This window comes from Cucurbita moschata, unplaced genomic scaffold (genome assembly GCF_002738365.1).
Source record: "Cucurbita moschata cultivar Rifu unplaced genomic scaffold, Cmos_1.0 Cmo_Scf00022, whole genome shotgun sequence".
Taxonomy (NCBI): domain Eukaryota; kingdom Viridiplantae; phylum Streptophyta; class Magnoliopsida; order Cucurbitales; family Cucurbitaceae; genus Cucurbita; species Cucurbita moschata.
This window is the reverse complement of record NW_019268538.1, coordinates 1502073-1520507: the sequence shown is the minus strand read 5'-3', so window position 1 is coordinate 1520507 and position 18435 is coordinate 1502073. Positions and strand designations below refer to the sequence as shown.

At 34.6% G+C, this 18435-nt stretch overlaps 3 protein-coding genes across 7 annotated transcripts; 2 read left to right on the top strand and 1 right to left on the bottom strand.

The window, feature by feature from the left end:
* The first annotated feature begins 1682 nt into the window (after nt 1-1682).
* On the top strand, nt 1683-2261 carry LOC111459345 (succinate dehydrogenase assembly factor 4, mitochondrial). Its single transcript, XM_023102210.1, has one exon. It carries the CDS (start codon nt 1740-1742, stop codon nt 2070-2072), a length of 333 nt encoding a protein of 110 aa, XP_022957978.1. The 5' UTR covers nt 1683-1739; the 3' UTR covers nt 2073-2261.
* A 3594-nt stretch (nt 2262-5855) lies between these two features.
* LOC111459343 (spermine synthase-like) lies at nt 5856-10714 on the top strand. Of its 4 annotated transcripts, XM_023102206.1 has the most exons (12): nt 5856-5986; nt 6298-6388; nt 7695-7915; nt 8013-8063; nt 8513-8589; nt 8693-8815; nt 9274-9378; nt 9468-9540; nt 9662-9733; nt 9860-10055; nt 10159-10288; nt 10392-10714. In XM_023102206.1, exons 3-12 carry the CDS (start codon nt 7726-7728, stop codon nt 10476-10478), a joined length of 1104 nt encoding a protein of 367 aa, XP_022957974.1. In that variant the 5' UTR covers nt 5856-5986; nt 6298-6388; nt 7695-7725; the 3' UTR covers nt 10479-10714. The 4 variants fall into 4 exon arrangements, with proteins under 4 accessions (XP_022957974.1, XP_022957972.1, XP_022957976.1 ...); XM_023102204.1 differs by lacking the exons at nt 5856-5986; nt 6298-6388 and adding an exon at nt 6398-6679; XM_023102208.1 differs by lacking the exons at nt 5856-5986; nt 6298-6388 and adding an exon at nt 6399-6679 and having other exon boundaries at nt 8019-8063.
* A 286-nt stretch (nt 10715-11000) lies between these two features.
* LOC111459342 (cyclic nucleotide-gated ion channel 1) lies at nt 11001-17176 on the bottom strand. 2 transcript variants are annotated; one of them, XM_023102202.1, is made up of 8 exons: nt 16997-17176; nt 16367-16469; nt 15066-15633; nt 14038-14247; nt 13353-13642; nt 12699-12810; nt 12265-12501; nt 11001-12146 (listed from the first exon to the last, which is right to left on the bottom strand). In XM_023102202.1, exons 2-8 carry the CDS (start codon nt 16393-16395, stop codon nt 11445-11447), a joined length of 2148 nt encoding a protein of 715 aa, XP_022957970.1. In that variant the 5' UTR covers nt 16396-16469; nt 16997-17176; the 3' UTR covers nt 11001-11444. The 2 variants fall into 2 exon arrangements, with proteins under 2 accessions (XP_022957970.1, XP_022957971.1); XM_023102203.1 differs by lacking the exons at nt 16367-16469; nt 16997-17176 and having other exon boundaries at nt 14038-14258; nt 15066-15150.
* Between the last annotated feature and the right edge of the window lie 1259 nt (nt 17177-18435).

The window sequence follows — 18435 nt, the reverse complement described above, 5'->3', positions numbered from 1 at the left end:
GATACTAATAAATCTTAAGAACCAAAGGATTGCTCAGAGATTACTTCCATCAACCAAACTGAATCACACCCAAATTTTGTAACAACAAATATGGATCGAGACAGGATATGAAAAAACACAAATACAGTCGTTCTTAGGCACAGATTACAGTAAGGGTATGAATCCAAAATCTATAAGTTCATGCATTCATACCAAAATCAATAAGTTAATGCATTTGTATGCTGAGATATGTGTAGAACTCATATTAACTTCGCACAATTAGCGCCTGGCATATGTCCATTAAGCTAACGAGTATACAACACGTGACCAATTAACTGTTGGAACATCAGCATCGAACATAGTACCAAAACTAAAATTGTGCTTCTTAGATTCATTTCAATACCACCCAACAGAGGAGAGTATTCTTTTATGAAAACGAAATTGTTGACTCAGCTTAAACACCCAGTGAGTTTCTGGTTCTGAACAAAACAACCAAACAGACAAGAAATCTTCCATAGGAGGAACACAACAATTCACTCAGTACTTAAAAACAGTGAATTTCTGTTCTACACTACCAAATAGAACCAGAAATCCTCCACAATAACAAAACTCTTCCACAGGAACAAAAACTTGCACCAATTCCAAAACCCAGTGTGCTTGTGTTCATACACAACCAAACAGAAACGGAAAATTTTGGTTAAATTACAGCTTTAGTAAGAAGTGTTTCTTAACTTTAAAAATTTCTAATAAGAGCTTGAATTTGGTCTAATAAATTTCTAAACTAAGAATTTAAAAGTTTCTTTAAGAAATGTAAAAGCGTGAATGGTAGAACCAAAATGAAATGATTATCAAATGAGACAATTTTACGTCTAATAGATTCGTTAATTTAAAAAGATATTAAATATGTCAATAACTTTTAAATACAAAATTCAAAGTTTTAAAATATATTTTGTCAATTCAAGATGAAACTTATAATTTAATCGAAAGTATTTGCAATTTGCCTCAGTTTCTAATCCAATGAGTCTATGTTTCTACACAAACAAACAGTGGGAGCACAAAAAGTTCCACAGGAACCGAAGAGTTGACCCAATTTCTAGCCATTGAGTTTCTGTTTCTATACAGCTAAACAGACAACAAATCTTCCACAAGAACAAAACAATTGAGTCAGTTCTAAACCGAAGGAGTTCCAATTTCTACACGATCAAACAGACAAACAAATTCTCAAACAGGAACAAAAAGCCAGTGAAATTCCCATCCTCTGCAACCAAACAAACAAGAAATCTACCAGAGAGTACCAAGAACTCATCCACAAGATTCAAAAAATTCAAACAATGTTACAAAGAAATTTTCAAACAAAAAGAAGAACAAAGTGGAGAAAATCGAAGGAATTAAAGAGTGAGAAAAAGAGAGATACCTGAAGCTGAGGATTTCGGGTGCCTTTCGGGGAATTTAATGCGAGGAATTCGCTTCAAAAGATGCCCTTCAACGCCCATTTTTCTTCTTCTGCTTTACTCTCTTAGTTTCCAATTTGCCTTCTATGGCCGCGTTTGGCGTGATAGCAATAACGCTGACGCTGTTAAAGCATGTGAAGGATTTGGGTTTTTTATCCAAACACGTCTCTACCAAGCCGCAATGAAACAATGACACGTGGTGGGTTTTAGCGTCCAACACGACGTCGTATTGAAGCAGTATAAATATTGTTTTTTTTTTTCGCCCACGAACCGTCGGCCGTCTGCAGATCCGTTTGAGAGCGAAGAAGAATGTCGAGCAATCTCACCCGTCTATTCTCGCCGCCTAGTCTCACCGCTCTATCGGCGGTGAATCGCGCCACTTCCATTTCGGTGAGTCGACTCGTCTCCTCCTCGGCGAATCAGCAACCTTCTCGATTGGAGCAAGGTGTTCCCGGCGAGGAGCAACGAGAAGCTGGAAAAGGAAGTTTGCCGGATCAACACGAGGCTGCCGGTGATGATCGAGATAGTGAAGATGAGGGAGCTGATGTGAACAAAGCGACCGGCGAGGTCGGTGGACCTAAAGGTCCCGAGCCAACTCGCTATGGCGATTGGGAAAGAAACGGTCGGTGCTACGATTTTTGATATTTCGAGGTTAAATTCCGAATAAGATCTCAGGTGATCCGATTTCTGTAATTCAATTTCATCGCCTTTGTTTCTTTAATTCGAATTCTTGTTTCGTTTTTTCTGTTGATGGATTGATTTCGAGATAGAAAGGAAATTAGAATAACATTATCCAGCTTTACAATATTTATTGATTCTGGTTATCTTCTTGCATTCATTTTCTGTTTTTTAGCCAGGATGCATCAATTTCTGTCCAAATTTGCTATGAACTGTCTGAATTTCAATAGCTAGTTGAACAATTTTTTTTTTAAGAGATTGGAGGAGGGAGATTAGTTTATTTGGAAGGATGTTTGAAATCTGGTTGAAATCTTCTCCTCAAATTGACTACACACAAAATATTTGCTATTCGTTTTAGAATTTTATGATTGTAGAAATCTACTTGAACTGTTCTTATCAAATCATCTTCACACAAATTTGATGGAGGTTCATTCAAATCCTGAACAGTATGGATAAACTGTGTACTTAAATGAGGTAGTTCATTTTAGTTTCTGTAGAATCATTGCCTTCCCCAAAATCATACTAAAAAGTCAAAACCTATCTATAATTAAAAAACAAGCAAACAACACACCCAAATCTGGTCCTAAAAACGCTCAAATTCATCTGAAAAAGGAACTCTCAATTCATCGAGCTACTAGAAGAACATTTAACCCATCATCAAAACTACCAAATCCAACAAAACAGTGGAACTAAAAAAAATCAACACTCACAAAACTGAAACATAGCTATACATTTTCAAAAAAACAGTGACAATACTAATGGAGTATTAATTCTAAGTTTGAAGTTCAATTAAAATGGGGGAGAGTGAATCATGCTGATGAACAGAGATGTGATATTCCATCCTTTTCCTCTTACTTTAGGAATACGTATCAGAGAATGAGGATTGCAAGATAAGTTATCAAATGGGGAGTTTATGCAAAATCGACGGTGAGATAAGTTGATGGCAAATGGGCTGAGAATGATTGAAGCTTGATTGAAAATGACTACGAGATGGCTGGGTTGAGAATGAAGTGCTTGGTTGGCTTTTAGGATGCTTGGACGATTGAAAATGACTAATATTTTTTTAGTTCCAAGTTTGAATATAATGTTCTTTTGCTTCCTTATAAATCACGTGAGATTGGAATATATATATATATATAACTTTGCTCCTCTCCCTATCGGTCGAGTTGCTTTGTCAAGAATGACATAGTCGCAAAGCTTCGTCGCCTGTAGCTAATGTTTTTCGTGCGGAAACCCTTTACTATCTCTGTAACATATTTAGTGCCCATTCCGGGCTCTAGTAATTTTTTGTTTTTTTTTTTAATTCAGCTTAAAATATTATTTCGTCCTATGAATTTCGTTATTTTTTTTTTTTTTTAAACAAAATAAAATAAAGTTTTGAAACCTTTTTTTTTTATAATTTAAATTTGTTCTCTTTTAATATGCTCACATGATGTTGAAGTTTGATGGAGCTTGTTTGGCATCATAGTATTCGATATCAAATTGAAAACGTCTTTTTTTAACCATATTCAGATAATCATACTATAATCTATTGTCACGTCAACCTTTAATTAAAGGTAATAATTATGTTTATGAACTTTTATGACATAATTCAAGATGATGTCTTTTTATTATATTTTGGAATGTTTTATGTTATTCCCTTTTTGCCCCTAAACAACCTTTTCCTAATTCCATGGTTGTTAGAATGCCACTTGGCCCCCTTCTAACAACCAATAATAGTATTATTTAACAACTTAATTTATAAGTAAAATTATAGAGTGAAAAGTCATTTATACCCTTCAACTTCTCAAAATTAGGTTGAGAAAATTAATAATTATCAATTAAAATTCTAAACTTTTCTTGATTTAGACTCATGGTTTAATATTTTAATTAAAATTTATGAAATTATTAATTGAAAATTTTAAGGAAAATCAAATCAAGAATAAAAAGAAATGTATTGCAAGTTTTTTAATAATAAATAAATAAATAAATAAAAACTTCCAAATTTAAATATAATTGACCTAACTAAAAAATATTTCATTCCTGTGTCGTGGTTCAATTTGGTCGTATCTTTTGACTAATAATTATTTTAAACGCTAAAATATAAATTAAAATTTGCAGAATAATTCAACTCTTCATCAGACAATAATTCACTTCAAAAGTCCAAATCCAAATAAAATAATTTAAAATTAATATATAATTTTAAAATGCGAAAAATAAAAAGGGGCCCACAAATGTTAGGTAGAGAAGGAAATGACGGGTCTTGAACGAGTCCACTCACCAATTATTAATAATTAATGACGGTTTTTTTTTTCTTATTTTGAAAATCCACATGCTTCATATTATGCCACGTGTATATCTCACATTTTATATCTCTAATTAAATTGCTATATTATAAAAGCTTCTCAAACTTTAAAACTATTTAATAAATTTGTAAAGTTTTGATTTAGCGTCTAATAATATATATATATATATATATATATATATATTTTTTTTTTTTTTTGTTCTATAGTTATTTGACGTACTTAAATTTAGTATGTATTTACTCGTCCCATAATTTTGATGTGATATATATAGCCAAATAGGGTTTGTGACTCAACTCAAAAGCTTCGGGTTGAATTGAGTTGGTTCGTCGAATTGTTCATATTTTTAAATATTTGAAAGTTATATTCATTTGCAATGCATGTCACATCGATAAACTAAAATTTCATAAAACTCAAATATTAAACATTCACGAGACACAACATATTGCTAAACAAATGACGAAGACTTTTTTTTTTTTAAATAATTATCTTAAAGTAGAGGCATGAATGAGTTGGGCTGATTCGATTGTCCCGACTAAAATATCAAACATGCACGTATCGAAAATATATATCACATATATCAACAAAAAAAAATTTGTCAATTATTTATTTTCTTAACGATAAATTTTATTCTTTTACATTTTTATGTAAGACGTGACATTACAAAATATTCCATGGCGACGTTTAATCAACTTTATATAATGACTTTACGCTAATTTATTATTATTATACTTTCACAGGGGCTATATAGTAATTTGATAGGAAGAATATAAAATGAAAACAAGTAAATTTAATTAAATTAAAGGCTTGGAAATATTAAAAAAAAAAGTAATCTGAATATTTATTTAAGAAACCATTTTTAAAATTTAAAATGATTTGTAAAAAATAATTTATTTAGTTTAAAAGTTTGCTTTTGTCTTATCTTTATTAATTTTCAAATGCACCATTAAACTTTGTATTAATTGAGATTAAAGATGTTATAATTTTTTTTTAATTCAGATATTATGTTAATTAATTCTCAATGGTTTTTCTTTTTTATTTTTGTGGTCTAAAATATAATAATTTAATTAGAGATCTTTTCTGGGCTAGATTAAAGGTTAAAAGATGTATAAAAATAAAATATCTCAAATAAAATGTCGGATAATAAATGTGTGGAAATTAGATAACTATATTTAAATGGAAAAAAATGTCTACCAATAAAGATAGTTTTGATGCTCGAGAAAAGACTTTTCGGAAATAATATTTAACTTTATAGTATTAATTCTACTTTAATATTTAAAGGAATCATTTTAATTTATTCCAGCGATTTTCCAATATAAATTATTTTTGTTTCAACTTTTGAGGAGAATTTATTCTCATCTTTATAATTATCCATTTTTTATTTGGTATAAATAATTTTGATGGTAAAGGAGAAACTCGAGAAAATATACAAGACCGAGCACGAAGCAAAGAGAAGAAGGAAATTGGTTCGAAGCCTAAATCTTCTCCCTGAATAAAGAGCCATGGTCGAGATTAGGGTGGGCCTTTAAATGGTGCATACGTCATACATGCCCTTGCAGTAATTTCGTTCAGGTCGATTTGATGATTTTTGTAGAGGTAACATGAAAGTCATAAATTATTTATGGTATAAACATATTTAATTTTTACGAATAATAATCGAATTAAAATAACAATAAATCATAAAATTACATTTTCCAAATGATTTTTAATTTAATTCCTTAGTTCTTCCTCTATATTAATTATTTAATCGTGCATTTAATTTTTTTAATTAACATTTAATATTTTTATTATTGGTAGAACTTATTTTGAAAAAGAAATTTAAATAACAATAATTTAGATATTATTAATTATTGTTGCCTAAAAGTTATGGCGAAATGTTAATGTCCAAATTTTGTGTGACATGAAAGGTCTGGAATGGAGGAGTTTTGTGGCTCGAGAATCTTTGAGATGGGGTCCTGACTTTCAATTTTTTCAACATTGATCGCGTGCAAAATACAGGTTCGTCCTCGTCGGGTCGCGGCACGATTTCTGATCCGCCCACCTAATCGAGATTCATGATCTTTCTTTCAATTTTCTATATATAAATGTAATGCCCCAAATCCCAATTTTCATCATACTTCAACGAGAATCGGAAACCAGAGCATACAGAGAGAGAGAGAGAGAGAGAGAGGAGTGAAACGAAGAGATTGAGTGTGTTTGTGTATGAGAGAATTGTTTTTGCGTCTCTTTCTTGCTTGTTTGCGTCTTTCACAGAAGTTGGAAGTTCCCATTTCCAGAAATTAACGCCTGGTAATCTCTCTGTCGTTAACCCTTTTTGACTCTGCTTTGATTGTTCTTGCTCTGTAATCCATGGCTTCGCTCTGAGTTTGGTTTGATTGTTGCTTAAATGCATTTTTCTTCTATTTTGATGGATTCTGTTTGTTTCCTCGGATTTCTTTTGTCGTTTAATTACGGATACATATTGTGGGTATTCGTCCCTTCTCTCTCTCTCTCTCTGTCTTCTTGTTCTTCCGATTGTTGAGTTTAATGTTGTGTTCGTGCTCAAATACTGCTATCATTTTCACTTTCGTCCTCCTTGCCCTTCAATCTCTCGGACTCAAACTGGAAATTTCGGGTTATAGAATGATTTATCCTTAGTCTTACGATTTTCCCGTTCGTTTTTTCGTTTTTGAATCATCGAGCCATCTTGTTTGAGAAATTGTTGGTTAATATTGTTCTGTTTCGATCAAAGCGTTGGAAATATATATATCGCATTAAATATAGTTTTTCTTTTCAACGTTTGGGGCCCAAGGGACTGCGAATTAGCGAGGGAAGGGTGTTTCATGTCCTATTCCTTACACAGTGTCTTAATCTACAGGGTTCAATATACTTGACATATTTGGCTATTTCCGACATTGAATCTGAAGGAAGCTAATAAGGGATTTTGGAGAATCAAATTTTCTTATGATATGATTCATCAAAATGGTCTTAATTACCGTTTATTGACCTGATCCCATGATCTACGTGTTTTTATTATTTGTTTCCATTCAGAGAAAATTCATTGAAGTTACCTTTTTCCAACAATAGGTTGATTTGTATAAACTATGACCTTTAGCTTTGGTTTTGGCTTGGGTTTATTATCAGCTGGTAAATTTTCTCATCCTCTGGGCCTACTTTTTGATCAATCTTTTTCTTCGTTCTTTGTTGCTATTAGTACAGTGATTTTGTAGAATTAGTTGGTTGCTGGAAACTATTGTAGTGTGTCAAATCTTTCATACAAAGTTCGTATATCGTTTCTTTCTCATGTATGAATTTGAATCTATAGAGACTGGAGCTCGAGAAGAAAAGGATCATTTATGGAGGCCGACGCAGGAAGAGGTTTGGGATGCCAGAAGACTATGGATGGGAAGGCGAGTAATGGGATTGTTCCAAAGAAGGAGATCCCTTCTTGTTGTTTAAAGGCCATGGCTTCAGCCCCTGAGCTTGATGCCAAGTGCCATTCCACTGTTGTTTCTGGCTGGTTCTCAGAACATCAGTCTGCTTCTGGTAATTAACTATGCTTGTTTCCTTCTATTTTGGTTCTACCATTCACGTGTTCTGATCAGATCCTTCATTGACATGTTTTTGTTTCAATATCTTCCAAATTCAGATAAGGGAAACAAAATGGTCTACTTCAACAATCCCATGTGGCCTGGTAGCCTTCTCTACTTGTTCTTTATCTTTTGATAGCTTATAATATTGCCTATCTGATGAACATTCTCTACTTTCATATTTATTCTGTATTGGTTCTTAAACTTTTAGGCGTTCTTCTTTGCCCGATGAACTTTGCATGAAAACTATTTTGGCCATTGTTCATTTTATGTAAAACATTTGAGGAAATATCTGTGTTATAGGTGAGAAGTATTTGAAGCTACTTATGGCAAGCCTAGTTTCAGGCTACGAAACGAGTCGATTTCCATTAGATAATTAATGAAAAACTAACGACAAAGATTCAGAGAGTTTTTGTTATTCAAATATTAAGGATCGATATCTATTTATATTAAGTTGATCCTTGCTTGTATGTTCTAACCAACGATAATATGAGTTTTGCATTCCTACCTCAAGCATGACAATTATGGCCTTTATATTTCTGTTTGTTTTTAGGAGAAGCACACTCACTGCAAGTAGAGTCTATACTGTTTCAAGGGAGGTCAGAGTACCAAGAAGTAGTTGTTTTCAAGGTATGTTTTCTGTTTCGTATTGTCCTTTTTTGCTTAACATTCTGTGATTTCCTAAATGAAGTATAAAGTAGAGGTAACTAATACCACGATTTTTCATTGACAGTCCACTTCATATGGGAAAGTGCTTGTTCTAGATGGTATTGTTCAGTTAACTGAGAAAGATGAGTGTGCCTACCAGGAGATGATAACTCACCTGCCCCTCTGTTCAATTCCATCTCCCAAAACGGTGACTTCATATATTCAAACCAACGTGCTTTCGTCTTTACAGTTGTAGTCTTCCATTTTCTCGTGCAATCAGTATGAGGAATGATGGAATGATTTCTTTATTGTTAAGAGTTTTGATTTTAAAACAAGCAACTGGAATTGTGGTTTGGTAACTATGAGTTAGCTTACTTTTGGCATCTGATTGGTTCCGATCTTGACTTGCTTGCCAATGTGAAACTTATATAGTTGGACTTGATATGGGATCGATTAACTATCCAGTTTGATCTGTTTTGATCATTTTGTTCTCTGAGTTCGTTGCTATCTTGGGTTTGCATAAAATAGTTAGCTTGACGAGGTCACGGGTTTTTATATCTGTTTCAAAATCATTTTACACTAAGATTACGTCTTTGTGTTTAGCCGTATGGATTTCTTTCAGCTGTTGAAGATTAAGTTATGTATGTTCAATCAAATCCGTTGCAGGTTCTTGTTGTTGGTGGTGGTGATGGTGGAGTTCTAAGGGAAGTCGCTCGCCACAACTCTGTAGAGCATATCGATATATGTGAGATAGATAAGATGGTCATTGATGTATGATATGTAACATCCGCTTTTGTGATAAACTCACTATGTTTTCTCTCAAGTTAATCACCTTGTTGTCCTGGTTTCTTTACCTATAGGTATCCAAGGAGTTCTTTCCCGAGTTAGCTAAAGGATTTGAGGATCCCCGTGTCCACCTTCACGTTGGAGATGGTATGTCCTGATGTAGTTTATCTTTCCTTTTATATATTTTTTTATATCAATTAATTGGATTGCCATTGAGATTATTATGCTATATGCCCAATGTTATCTCTCTGCGTCGTGATTTTTACAGCTGTTGATTTCCTACGGCGTGCACCAAAAGAGAAATACGATGCTATCATAGTTGATTCCTCGGACCCTGTTGGTATGTTCGTAGTTTATATGATATCGAGTTCATGTAACTCATTTATAACAAGTGCATGTCACTGTATGCTCACAAAAGCCATTTCCTGTGGTATCTCTAGTTTAAATAAGGTTGTTGCTATTTTAGGACCTGCTCAGGAGCTAGTTGAGAAGCCATTCTTTGAGACGATAGCAAAAGCATTGAAACCTGGTGGTGTTCTCTGTAACATGGCAGAAAGTATGTGGCTACATACACATCTTATTCAAGATATGATCTCTATTTGCCGTAAAATTTTCAAAGGGTCTGTTCATTATGCATGGGGCAGCGTTCCAACTTATCCAAGGTCACCATAACTTGTAGCACACTGCTTTTAAAGGATTCATCTTGATATTGCCATTTTCAGATGATTATTGCTCTTTCTCAATTCTGGGTTTTGTATTCTTCAGTGGTGTGATAGGTTTTCTGCTATGCTCAACTGAAGGGCCACCTGTTGATTTTAAGAATCCTATCAATCCCATCGAGAAGCTAGAAAGCTCAGCCGAGTATGAAAGAGAGCTCAAGTTCTACAATTCAGAGGTACATTTATACACTGCTCCAGCCAGTCTCTTGTAGCATAGATCATGTGGATAAGTTCCTTCAAAGAAATAGAACTGATATGAACTGTTGTTGAAAATGGCAGATACACTCTGCTGCTTTTGCTTTGCCATCGTTTCTGAGGAGGGAGGTGAAGGCGCTTGTTGATTCTCCAGACCCGGCACAGGACTGATTCCGGTAGAGGAGGCGACATCCAGGTCTACCCATTTCCTGTTTGGTTGGTATTTACAAATAATGAAAGTGATTGAACATTGATTCTGAAAACATTTATATTATTGACTTGTAATGGTAGTAGCTATATCTTCTGTGAGATCAAACTTGTTGATGACATCTCATTGAGTTTCTTCTTGCTTATGAGTGATTTGAAGCAGTGCTTTTATAATATGATTTGTGCACTTCTTTGGTGAATGGATGGTGTCATGGAACTACTTTAGAACTTTGGGTATTCGATTAGAAGGCATACGTGATATCATTTACAACTATGTAAAAGATTAAGATTATTATTATTACCTAAAAAGCGAACATGAACGCATCTTGGAGCAGCTATCGGGGCAGAGGAGAGAGTAGGCTGGGAGGTTCTTGACTCCGTTGGATCTTCCATCCGTTCGGGCTATCGGATTAAGAGCTTTGAAGCAAATGCAATTATAGAAGGGCTAAGGACTTCAATAACATTTTTGTTTTGACAGATATATATACAAGAATTTGGAAAGCCATTAATTTTGGTTTGCTCATGTTTCCAATTAACTGCGAAGTTCTTTAAAAATTTAAAACATGATACATTAATTCTAAAAGAAAAAAAGACTTCGTCGTACTAATAACAACATCGACCTATAAGACACGAATGATTATACAGTTCAATATATTCACAAATCCAGTTCGACGAACTCATCTGCACAAGATCGATAGATAGGCACGAGGGTTCCAGATGAACTTATAGTTGAGGCAATGACCATTGCTTGGATTCTGCCCAACTGACCTGAGGTTGAAATCTTTTGCTATCAATCGAGCTATTAATGACACAATGGCGTTTAGGCAAAACACCATGGCAGAAACATTCTCTCATTCCCATATTACGGAATATAAGAACCAATGCATAGAATAGACATCACTTTTGTATACAAAGAATACCTTTGCTCTATCAACTATTCTCTTCAGAGGTAAAGTCGGGCTCTGCTGGTTTCTGAAGCAACATGGGCGGTATTCTCTCGGGAATCCTGGCCTTGCGTGAGCTTGTGCGTCGAATCGTTCTTAGGATGTTAGCTGCAAATCTGGATGCATAGATGGTAGCACCTAAACTAGGAGAACTCCCACCTGTTTTGGCCAATGCATCTTTTAACCTGTTCTCTTCTTCCAACAGAGCCTGTTCGTGTTTCTTTCTTCTGTATCGACGCCACGCTGCTTGTATAAAACACGCTGCCCATGTCCTCCATTGCTGTGAATAAAACCTGAAAGTGTGCCGCAGCTGCTTGCTGTGAAGTCTACGGAACTGTGAGGCTACAAACTTTAAGTCATCTGCCTTCAAAGCAAATGCTTCAACTTCTGAAAGAGTTCGAACAGTTCTTGTTGAAATTGGTAGATTGGATGAGGAATGTGGATCCAGAGCCCATGTCAGTAGCTCTTCTCCACAGAAATCCCCTGCCTTGAGGTGTTCAGAATTAAAGAAACCAGTTCTTCCACCATTTGTAGTTACAGACAATAACTTGCCACGCATTATGAAGATCATCTCATCGACTGGGTCTCCTTCCCGAACGATATAACTTTCCTCTGTGTATAGTACTGGCTTGAGACGGTCACACATAGCATCCAGCAGTTGTTCGTCCATTTTTTCAAATATCGGTACCTGAAACGTCAAAGAAAAAGAATTTTCCAAAGTTGGTCTTGCACAATGGTGAAATCAAGAAGAGAACCATTTACTTGTCTGATGAGACTATGAATATAGAAAACAGAGAGATCCTCACCCTCATTAGCAGAGACAAGCAGAGATGGCGTTTTATGTCCCTTCTGAGATCTTTCGGAAGATTTCGAACCAGATTCTCTTCATCAACCCCTCTAGTTTCCTGCCACTTGTACTGTTCGTACCTCCTGATTCGCTCCCGGAGGCTCTCAGGGAGTAAACGGTGGGACATCCATTGTTCTGCATCTCTCCTTCTAACCCTCATTTCTTCCAATCTTGTAGTGGTGGATTGCAAATATGTCTGTTTCAAGCAGGTCAAAATGAGGAATGCTGAGAGTTTCATAACTGGCTTTGTCACTTGCAAAGCATGTATGCAATGCATTAGAAGAATGCTACTCTTTTTTTCTTTTTCTTTGTAAGAGAACATATTCATAGTCCACATTTTAATATGCAAAACCATTTGGCGTTCATATAAGTGACAAGGAAAAGACTTCAAACCTGCATGTTCCCAATGAGAAATGAAAACAGGACTAAGCCAGAGATGGAGATGAAAACAGCAAACAAAATTTCCCATACGTATGTGCTTGTTTGGAGATTTTGACCCAGGGAACTGCATCAAAATAAGTGCAGAAACATACAACGTTTTAACATCAGATATAAAAGCTCAAAATAGATGTCAACTGAAATAAGCTTCTAATCAGATGAATGCCCAGGAAAAAAAACAAAGTAAAAAACCCCCCATATCCATGCAAGTATGATAAACTCAGGGGAAGCAGTAGCGTCGGTCGCTGTGGCTAGTATGAAGCAGAGCTTTTCTGGTTTTACTTTCATTCAAATTGAGTTTGGTGAGAGTATGAAGATCAAGGAATATATGTGGACATATGATCGCCAAATGGCTGACGCTTTTCTAGACGTCGATAGTCACATGCAGAAAATAGCATCCAAGTTCAATATTTGAACCACTGGCAGTTGGAATTTGCATTTCAAGATATGGATGATTATCAAGTTGCAACAAATTTGGAATTCAGAAGATTAGGATATCTATTACTCTATTTTCCTTCTCCTTACAAATCTGATACCATATCATCACAAATATGCTAACTATAGCTCTGAGCACATACTGAAAATTTGTAATATGAGCAGTGCACATACCTTAGATTTCTCAGACCCCACCAGAAACAGTAAAAGAACTTCTGTGGAAAATTCATCGACTCAACAACACGAGAATTAAGAGCATCAAGAAATATCCCAAAATCAAAAGGAGGTTTGACTTCGTCTCCATCCACTAGCGGACATGAAATGTTTAAAAACGAGTTATTTCGTAGATTGACAGCCACATCACAATATAGTGTATTAGAATCACAGCTGATATTGTGACAGGCCTGCTGCCAGCATGTAGTTTCCCGTTCTATCGAAAACAAGTACCAGAATGCTCCAAAGACCTGAGAACACAAATAACATCCTCTCGTTTTTACATTCTGAACAAAGTGAAGATTTCAAAGGAACAGAAACGAAGGAGGAAAGTAAAGAGTAACAAGATAAGGTCTCATGAACCTATTTACATTCGTAGTTCTCGTTTTTTACATTCGTAGTTCTCGTTTGTGAGCACCATAAATTTCAAGTGATATTCTTTAAAGGTGATTGATAATGATCAAGCCAGTCTACTTGACATACATAAGTGAATTCTCAAAAACAATAAAATCTCATGACGCTTGTAATATGCCTACAAATATAGAAGGATGCTAATTTCTAGCCCATAGATGATTAATCAGACATTCTTCCCCCTCGAACGTACGTTATGACATAAATAAACAAAAAGATTAGAAACCGAACTCACATGACTTGCCAGCATGTAAAGAAAGAGATTAAATGCAGCTCCAGCCCATGCAGTTTCAGTGAGTACAGATGTTCTTGTAACTTCTTTATATAAAGGATAGATTCTAATAAACCGAGGCACGTATTGGAAGAAAACAATGAATTTCAGCAAGTCCTTGGTATTCAACGACCTCGAGCCTCTCATGTTTGGAACAATTATCAGGATCACTACCTGCCATAGTTCTGTAAGTTAATTTCCAAAATCAAAATTGAATTCCAATTGGATAAACAAAAAATGATGTAGAGACTAGTTACAGAAATTATATGTGGAATAAGAAAATAAGTAACAAAATTTAGTTTGTAAAGATGAAATATTGTATGAATGACAATAAAAGAGTTATAAATGGATAAATTGATATCATCCATCACAGTCTATATTTAACAAATTTGTGTCCCAAAACACGTCTATATGAACTAACTTGCTTTGCCGCTTTGGCCCGTTACGTATTGCCGTCAACCTCACGGTTTTAAAACACGTTTACTAGGGAGAGGTTTCCACACCCTTAAAAGGAATGCTTCGTTCTCCTCTCCAACCAACGTGGGATCTCACGATTCACCCCCCCTTGGGGGCCCAGCGTCCTCGCTGGCACACAGTGTTTGGCTCTGATACCATTTGTAACAGCCCAAGTCCACTGCAAGCAGATTTTGTCCGTTTTGGCCCGTTACGTATCGCCGTCAGCCTCATGGTTTTAAAACGCATCTACTAGGGTGAAGTTTCCACACCCTTATAAGGAATGCTTCGTTTTCCTCTCCAACCAATGTAGGATCTCACATGTAGAGTTCGGGCTTGATAGTTTCCAAAAATAGTATGTGGGAGAGCCCAGGCCCCTTTGTTGCAACAATATTAAGGGGAGGGGGAGGAAATGGCATGCAAGTTGAGTTCACAAATGAATATCTTAAAATTCACAAAAGATTCAGGATCACCCATAGAAGGTCAATAAAGCAATGCTCATGACCAACAAAAATACCCCTGAGAGAAAAATGGCATACTTGTGGAAGTGGGAGGACTGCAAGAATGTCGATCAAAAAGTATGACGACAGATATCTCTTTGCTATTGCCCAAGCATCTTCAACTAGAACACCTCTTCCAAATACTCGAGAAGAAGGAGCAATAAATCCCGTACGAAATTGCAAAACAATATGTAATATATAAAATATGTCGGTGAATGAACGTAACACACTAGCCGTAATCTCCATCTTCTTATCCAACCCAAGACATTTCTGATCATCGTCCATCACAGGGACATAAAAGAACAAAGGATCCAACGAGACTGCAATCACACAAGACAACACAAATATCTTATTCCACTTCTGGAGAAAGGGCCCCTGTGGATCAAGTACTTGTCTTCGTGTTCCAAAACTTTTGGACATAAATTTATTGAAAGAAGATGATTTCAAGGATTTCTTAATTCTATTAATCCTGTAAGAACCAGTTTCCAATTCTTTGTGAGGCTTTTCTGAAACTAAGTCAGCTCTTGTCCCATTTATTCCGACATTTAAAGTGTTATCCGCAGAATATAACCCCATTGAAGTTTTATCTGAACTCCGGTCCGGAAACCTGGACGAAAAAGCATAAAAGTTATGAGCAAACATGAACGAGTAATACTATACTAGAAGGCTCGAATTCAAAAGGGCATTATCAGAAGCCATTGTTTTATAAACCTATCCTTCAATTTAATTAAAAAAACAGAGAATACATCTAAGATAACAGTAGAGTACTTTAGTTTGAGAGAAAGGCCTATACATCAAATTTCACTGATCCTCACCCAATCATCACATTTGAAAGTATTGAATCTATAGAACACAGTCCAAGTCCAAGCCCACTGCTAGCAGATATTGTCCACTTTGACCAACACGTCTAGTAGGGATTGTTTTCCACACTTTTATAAGGAATGTTTCGTTTTCCTCTCCAACCGATGTGGGATCTCACAATCCACCCCTCTTAGGGGCCTAACATCCTTGCCAGCACACCGCCTAGTGTCTGGCTCTGATACTATTTGTAATACCCCAAACCCATCACTAGCAGATATTGTCCTCTTTGGGCTTTCTCTTTCGGACTTCCCCTCAAGGTTTTTAAAACGCGTCTGCTAGGAGAGGTTCCACACCCTTATAAATAATGCTTCATTCTCTTTTCCAACCGACGTAGGATCTCACAACATCTATCTAAGAACTTAAGAGTTCATTCAACCAAAGACATATCCAACAAAACCTATTTTGCAACAAAACAATCCCCATTACCATCATCACTTTGTAACTCAAAAAAAAAAAAAAAAAAAAAGAATCAAACTAACCGCACAATCTTCTCCTGCAGATAAGTCATAATGGAAAATCAACTAAGCAAACGCATAAAGTCCAAATACTTCTTTAGTTGACCCGAATTTCTAGAGAGAACTCCTGAAAAAAAGGGGACAAAAGTTAGAGAACTTCAAGTAAGAGAGTCCAAAGTATGGTAAAATTCAACGCAACCTTCCAAAAACCCCCAAAAAAATGGTATGACTGCCCACAGATTCCAAAGGTTAACAACAACAAAATCTAAATTGCTCAATGAGACATCAAACCGATCAACAATCACATGGGATTTCAAAGAATCAAACAAGATACCCATTCATCCAAATGTCCAAACACCGTGAAAAACCCACAAACATCCAAAAACTCTCAACCGATTATTCACAGAGGTTCAATCTACGCAAATACAACCCTGAAAACCTACTTGAAATGGAAGAAAAACACAATCGAATCACTTCTCAAAGCAAGTTCAGAGAGGAACAAACAAGAGAACTGAAATAAACAAGCAAATTCAGTAATCCAAAACTCAAAAAACCTAAAATAAAGCGAAGAAACCCACAAACAAGAACAGTAAAATCAAAAGTAACTGAAAACAAACCACTGGAATTCGAGCGAAAAGGAGAAGAAAAACATACCGAAATTAGAAAAGGTCGCAAGGAAGAACACGAAGAAAGTGGAGCGATAGATTGTTGGATATTAAATCAAATGAACAAAAAAGCTTTTGGCAGAAAGAAATTGATTGAATCCAGCAAGAGAAATGCGACTTCTTCCACTTTATACTACGAAACTTCCTCGAGACTTCTCCATCTTTGTTTTTTCAATTTCCGTTCACATTAATAAATAATTCACTAAAAATAACAATTTTTTTGGTAATTTTAATTTTTTTTCACATGAAGGGAGAGATCGGAGATGAGTCCAAATCCGTGCAGTTGGTGTCCAACACTGACGGCGACGACGACAAAGACTCAAAAATAAATAAATAAATAATAAAACTGAATTTTTTAAAAAAATTTGAAAACGGTTTTATTTTTTATTTTTTACAACAAATTTTCTATATGTATTTTTAAATTTAATTCCCTAAAAAAAATATTTGAGGAAATTTATTTTTTTAAATATAATTGTTTAAGAGAGAAAAATTAAATATAGTAAAGTTTAAAAAACATGACGTAAGATAATTTCTTTTGACGTCATAAAATGTGTTAGAAAGAGAAAAAATATAAAATATAGAGAGATTAAAACAAAAGGAATAATTTTTACGTTAGAAAAAAAAAATAGATAAAAAAGAAAAATTGGAAATAATTTCTTTAAAGAGACAAATTATTATATTTATTTGAGAGAGAAAGTTAGAAATAATTTTCATAAGTGGAAAAATTAAATGGAAAGAATTTAGAGAGAGTAAAATTTGAGAAAATATTTAATTATTTAAGCTAGACGACAAAAAACATTTCAAAGAGATAAAAAAAATGACAGAGAAATAAATAAAAATATATAGAAATACAAGTTGTATCTTTTTTATGAATTATTTTAATGACAAAAATTGAATCAAACTTATTAAAATTTTAAGGGGTTAAAATGCAAAATTTTGAGGATCAAAAAAAATATATATATTTTTTAAAGTTTAAGATTAAATTAAATATTTAAAAATTTACCAGAAATTTGGAAATCTTCAATTTATTTATTTTTATTATTTTGAATTTTTATTATTAGTCAGGCAATTTAATGAGATATTAATGTGGATAATTAAGGCCACGTGTGATGCAGGGATTGGTTATTGATTGAGGAAATTTAGGCTAGTTGAACCCGTGAGTAATGGGTTTGCAGGGGCTCGAAAAGTCAAAGAAAAATATCTGAATTCTGACCGTTTCTCCCTCGTTGACTTATGGTCACTTTTCGTGACTTTATATTTTTTATTTTTTTTATTTTGGAAAATATTCATTCCAATAATGTTTGGATAGTTTTAGTTATTTAGTTCGTTCTATTTTAAAACAGTTTGGAGTTATATGAAATGAATTGAAAATAAGTCATCCATTCAAATTATCCAATTAAATTTTTATTTTTTTAATTTCGACTTAGT

What these genes read in the sequence shown, in the direction of transcription:
- LOC111459343 (XM_023102206.1), top strand. Translation starts at nt 7,726, where the DNA reads ATGGAGGCCGACGCAGGAAGAGGTTTGGGATGCCAGAAGACTATGGAT. An exon ending in CAACAATCCCATGTGGCCTG is followed by an intron (nt 8,064 to 8,512) that starts GTAGCCTTCTCT and finishes GTTTGTTTTTAG; the next exon opens with GAGAAGCACACTCACTGCAA. An exon ending in CCACCTTCACGTTGGAGATG is followed by an intron (nt 9,541 to 9,661) that starts GTATGTCCTGAT and finishes TGATTTTTACAG; the next exon opens with CTGTTGATTTCCTACGGCGT.
- LOC111459342 (XM_023102202.1), bottom strand. Translation starts at nt 16,395, where the DNA reads ATGACTTATCTGCAGGAGAAGATTGTGCG. An exon ending in CAGTCCTCCCACTTCCACAA is followed by an intron (nt 14,248 to 15,065) that starts GTATGCCATTTT and finishes GAACTATGGCAG; the next exon opens with GTAGTGATCCTGATAATTGT. An exon ending in TGGGGTCTGAGAAATCTAAG is followed by an intron (nt 12,811 to 13,352) that starts GTATGTGCACTG and finishes ATTTTGATGCAG; the next exon opens with TTCCCTGGGTCAAAATCTCC.
- LOC111459345 (XM_023102210.1), top strand. Translation starts at nt 1,740, where the DNA reads ATGTCGAGCAATCTCACCCGTCTATTCTCGCCGCCTAGTCTCACCGCT.